We start from the raw sequence: 5,533 nt of genomic DNA, 5'->3' as shown, positions 1-5,533 counted from the left end.
ATATATATATATATACATATATATAGAGCATAATTATAATCGTTATATGTAGAGTATCTGCACCATAGCTTTCTGCATTTGTACATACAACGTATGATTTTTTTTTTGTATAGTTATCCCACCTATGGGAAGGATGACTGGTGAGTCCTTGTAACATATACTATTGTCATAAATTATAAGAAATAAGATAGCATGCATAAATTTATATTTCGAACTATAAATCATATATAGATAAAGCTAACATCAATATTTATAATTAATTTACATGACTGTCTTTAAAGCTTCTCTCTCTTTGCGTGATTACATTAGTACATTAAATACATTAGTCATGAATTTACTTTACACACACAATATATACATCACATAATATTTCAAATTTTATAATGATTAATAATGATTTATTATTATATTGCTGTCAATGTATAAACAAAGTAATCTGTATATATCTAAATATTTAGACAACTAGAAATATTTATTACCTGAAAAATTTAGTAATTGTAATATATCCAAGTAAAGATCGAAAGCCAATTAGTTTATTTACAGTATGAGAAAGGCTTCGAACAACAACTAATATCTTACAATGATTCTAACGTAATATGACGTATTATATTTTATTATACATTGCTCAACAAAAAATAGGGAACACTTTCAAACACGCTCAAAATTACGCAATATTCAAAACACCGTAACTCGGTGAAAAATCATCGCAGACAAAAAATCAAAAAAACATTTGAAAGGTTGAAATCTTTACTTTTGAAATCGGTAATTGATATTTCAATCTGAAAACTGATTCTTTACGAAGCCACAAATATGGACACAAATGGATATCCATTAAATCTGAAATTTTTTTACAAACTTTACAAAGATCTATGGCGTGAAATAAAAATCATACAAAAATGTGGTTTACAGCAATCGAAAGAGTGAATCTGTATTTACTTTTAATTTGCTTTTATTGATTTTTTTATTGATTTTCATTGTACGATTTTTTTTTCACTGAGTTATTCAATACTGAAAAAAAAATCATATAATACTCAATAAAAAAATAAATTGAGGGAAAAGATTCATTCTTTCGACTGCTGTAGAAATTTCACTCTTTAAAATGCTTTTTTAAAAATCTCATTACGATTATTTTTGATAAAGTTATTCTATTTTGAAGTTAAAGGATCATTTAGAATTAGCGTTAAAAGAGTCAAAAAATCAAGGTTACATATCTCTGCGAAAAATGATTACGAAGCGATGTTTGAAATAAGCGTTTTAAAGCTTAAAGCTAACTTTCAAATGCTTCAAATCATTTTCGTATGTAAAAACTTTATTATAAGTCTTTACCTTTAATTTGCTTTTTTATTTAACATTGAAGCAAAAGTAATCATTTTTCAATAACTCGGTGAAAAAATCGTACAATAAAAAAAGCAAATTGAAGGTAGAGATTCATTCTTTCGACTGCTGTAAACCGCATTTTTGTGTGAATTTTACTTCACGCCATAAACCTTTGTAAAATTTGTACAAAATTTTCAGATTTGACGAGTATTCATTTGTCCGTAAAAGATCAATCAGATTGATATCAATTACTGATTTCGAAAATAGAGATTTCAAGCTTTCAAATGCTTTTTTGATTTTTTGTTTGCGATAATTTTTTACTGAGTTATGGTGTCCTGAATATTGTATAATTTTGTGTTAGAAAGTGTTCCCTATTTTTTATTGAGTAATGTATATTATTTTCAGAAATCATTTACAGAGGATTTTATTTATCTATCTACCTGAATGAGAGATATTTCGATAATATGAATAAAATGTCTAAAATACGTAATGGATGAATTAAATGTTGACAGCATTATTATAAATCCATTTATAAAAGTGATTTCTTTTGTCATATTAATAAAATATATAATTTATATATAGTTTATGTATCCCTTGCATATAGAAATTGCTTTTATATAAATCTATTTTATCTTTTATTTTTACAATTTAATATTGCAAAAAATGGATTTATTTATTAAAAATTGAATTAAATTATATTTGTACAAACATAAATATGTAAATATATGTAATTTAATCATATTTGCATAAATCTTGTGTTGTTTTTGTGAAATTGTATCGAATATTTTATTAATTTATAAAGATATAAAAATGTAACAAAACTAAACATACACACACAAAATTAATAGACACTCATATTTATTGCCAAAAAAATTAAAGACTTTAATGATAGAAATCAAATAAATTAAAATTAGTAACAGCTATTTAATAAAGTAGTAAAAATAATATAATTTTTGTATTTCAGGGTGACCACGACATATACAACACCTACGTTAGGTGTACCTAATGCAGTTACAGCAACTACATATCCACAAATGCTTGGTTTAAGCGAACAAGTCCAAGCTTTAATGCCAGTACCTACATCAGCACCAAATTTATTACATCCACAAAGGCATACGCCATCTGTGCATAACACATCTCATTCGAAATATCCACCTCCTCTGATACCAGTTAATGGTAGCAGCGGCAGCGGCAACAGTAGTAGCGGTTCCAGGTACATATTATTACTTATTATTGATAAGCTAAATGAATAAACATTAAATTAATTCTTCTTTTGGCATATTCAAATGTATAAAATGTGTTTGATTCAGCGTACGATTTACGTTTAAGTTATTTTTTAGGGATACCCGAGGGAAGAAACCACTAATACCAATATCGGATCCACAACATATTACTACTTGTCATGTACAACCATACCAAATACAGAAAGCATTACTTGAAGAAAAGATGGTACCCTGTATTAATTTCAAACCTTACATCTATAGCGAATTGCTGATGACACTTCCTGACTTCGTTTCCAATTTTTTTCCTGCTTGTGACATCGAGAGTTGTAGACAAGTTCTTACAGATGTACTACATATAGAATTATATCAAGGAAATAGGTAAATATATATATATATATATACATAAATAAATAAATATAAACAAAATATAAAAACATAAATAAATAGATAAATGGGATAATGATTATAATTGATACTTACTATATTTTATGAAATAATCTATTTTATATAAAAGAGATAAAACTTTGCAGACTGCAAATGAAGATGTTAATGGAAGCAGGCAAATGTTCTTCATTAACAGAAGATCTACCTTTAATCCATATTAGGAGTATAATGAAATACATGCCACAATTCAAGTATATGTTCAATAGAGGAGATATGGTCATGCCTTCCCTAGCTCATTCGTCCGAAGAGCACCCTGCCAAAAAGCGTCAACGTACCAGCTAGGATTGGCTACAGCCTTACTGGCCTACTTATGACTATTATCATTCGGCATTTTAAAGCCGATATCTCATAATCGTATTTTGGAACGCCTTTGAAAGTTAGGTGCATCTCAAATACAAGTATATAACGTCGCGTATGATGCGCGACAAAATTTACATTGATTCTGACGAATTCAAAGTGTAAAGTGACACAGTGGTGAGAGCTATTTCTTTCTCCAAAGTGTATTGAAGAGGACGTGACTGTAAATAACATTGAAACGTGTAAATTTAAAATATGATTGACAATTCAGATTTGCTTTCTACGTAGAAAGATTTATTTCAATAGTCGGCATTAGATGTCGCTTTCAATCCAATTTTCGTGTAAACGTCCATTCTTTTCGTATCTTGACAATGAATCGCCGAATATGCGTAATTATAGCGTTCTGTGGCTTGGGAAAGACGGTACACATATAATTAAATTGTATCTTTTGCCAAATTGTCATCAAAATTTTTTTGAGGTGGACCGCTATTGAAACAAAGCACGCTTTACTTGCGTGCAACTGTTATTTGTCAAGAGAAGAACGATAAAGGAGGGAATTGTCGACTCGAAAATCAAGTCGAAAGTTGCATCTGACGTCAATCATTGATTTACTTTATTTCTATTTTTGAGAGATCTGTTATAATGTAAAAATTATTATATTGTTACACAAAATAGACCTAAAATAGAGAACGGTCTTATTTTCAAATTAAATGTATCCTATCATTCCACATATACACGTACTATTGTCCCTCTCTTCCACACACACACACACACACGCACGCACGCACACGCACACACGCGCGCAAAAACACGTGAGTGTGCAACATATAAACATTTCATGTCTACCTCTTTGCACAACAATGAATACTATTCTTTTAGACTTCAATTTTACGTGTGTTCTTATTGTGCATTAGTATCTTGTGTGTATAAAAAAGTAAAAGTTCTATTTTAAAGAAAATTCGGAGAAAGAAAAGGCTATTGTCCCATTTATTGTAAATGGGCATAATAATGCTATAGAGTTATTCAGAATGAATAACCTATTTTGCATATTAAATGTATATCAATAAAAAAAGCGAAAAATGGAAGTAAAGCTTCTTCAAGTTCCTAGCTATTACTAGTGCGTATCCTGATAACTAGTTACAAGCTAATTTAAAAGCGTTAAACTATTCATTTCTTGCTATAATTTTGCGTGAGTTTTTATACCATTTTCTTAAAACTCATTAAAAAGCGTTAAGATAATTTATTGATGAACAGTTTTCGTTTCGAGTGTTAAAAAAATATATTATGTACACAAGAATGTGGTGACGTACTGAGCGAAATAATGGAACGGAATATGCCTACTTAATGTGAAAAGATAGCAGTGAGCAATATCTCATGGATACATTTGTAGGATATATATATGAATAATGTACAAGATCTGACACTGTCATACAATTGATAAGAAAATAAAACTGATCTTTTTGTATGTTTTTTTTAAATATAGTTAAGAATAATATTTCGCCATATTGCTGCTGCATCTTTCAGACATCGCATTGTAAACTTTTGTTTTAAATATTTTGAAATTTCTAAAATTTGTTACGCAATGATAAAATTTAATAATTTTTGAGTTTGTTGAAGACAAGTATCTCGTGATGGGTTTAGGTGAAAATTTATTGAGTCGAGTGGAAAAGACTGCGTCTATATATAAAAATATAAAAAGTTTGTAAAAAAGTGTACGACAAACAATATATTTATTATGCCAAGTGCGTTATACGCATCAAGTGTGATACTCAATGTACGATAAAGATCTTATAAAGAAAGAAACGTTATGAGTCCAAAATTGAGGCGGTTTCGCTAAAAGCGACGCTTTATTGTGCAATTGTAATTGTTTTCGCACCTTTAACCCAGTTCACAGATACAGATTAAATTTATGTACGCATTTGAAAATGCCCAATTCATATACAAAGCTGTTAAGACATTTATACGAATATAACATGAAAATACGATAAAAAAAACGTTCAAATGAAAAGAAATTAATTGATATTGGAACCATATTAAAATAGTCTTCCACTTATGATTCATACAAATACGTCACAAATCAAATTATATTCAGTTCAATAAATTATTTCTCGAAATATTGACATTATATTAATCTGTCTTTGATAATTTGTTTTATTTATTTCCATTTACAATAATAGAATGCAGGACGCAGTAGGAGGCCCCTCTTCAGGGCATCGTATAAAATGTTATTTTATCTCTTCTCGATGTGGGAC

The 5,533-nt window shown here is 28.8% G+C and overlaps 1 protein-coding gene across 4 annotated transcripts in view; it reads left to right on the top strand.

Annotated features, from left to right (window-relative positions):
• Window positions 1-4,251, top strand: part of LOC108692282 — a 22,058-nt gene extending 17,807 nt beyond the window's left edge. For 3 of the 4 annotated variants that reach the window (XM_018200469.1, XM_018200471.1, XM_018200468.1), the window contains 4 exons: window positions 114-140; window positions 2,282-2,530; window positions 2,658-2,918; window positions 3,071-4,251. In XM_018200469.1, the coding sequence (XP_018055958.1) occupies window positions 114-140; window positions 2,282-2,530; window positions 2,658-2,918; window positions 3,071-3,266 (733 nt within the window). In that variant the 3' untranslated portion in view covers window positions 3,267-4,251. The remainder of the gene's footprint in view (window positions 1-113; window positions 141-2,281; window positions 2,531-2,657; window positions 2,919-3,070) is intronic. The other variant, XM_018200472.1, reaches the window with a different exon arrangement.
• Window positions 4,252-5,533: the final 1,282 nt, after the last annotated feature.

Source organism: Atta colombica, unplaced genomic scaffold, assembly GCF_001594045.1.
Source record: "Atta colombica isolate Treedump-2 unplaced genomic scaffold, Acol1.0 scaffold68, whole genome shotgun sequence".
Classification (NCBI taxonomy): domain Eukaryota; kingdom Metazoa; phylum Arthropoda; class Insecta; order Hymenoptera; family Formicidae; genus Atta; species Atta colombica.
Note: the sequence above shows the minus strand (reverse complement) of the source record. Positions and strands in the feature narration are given on the sequence as shown.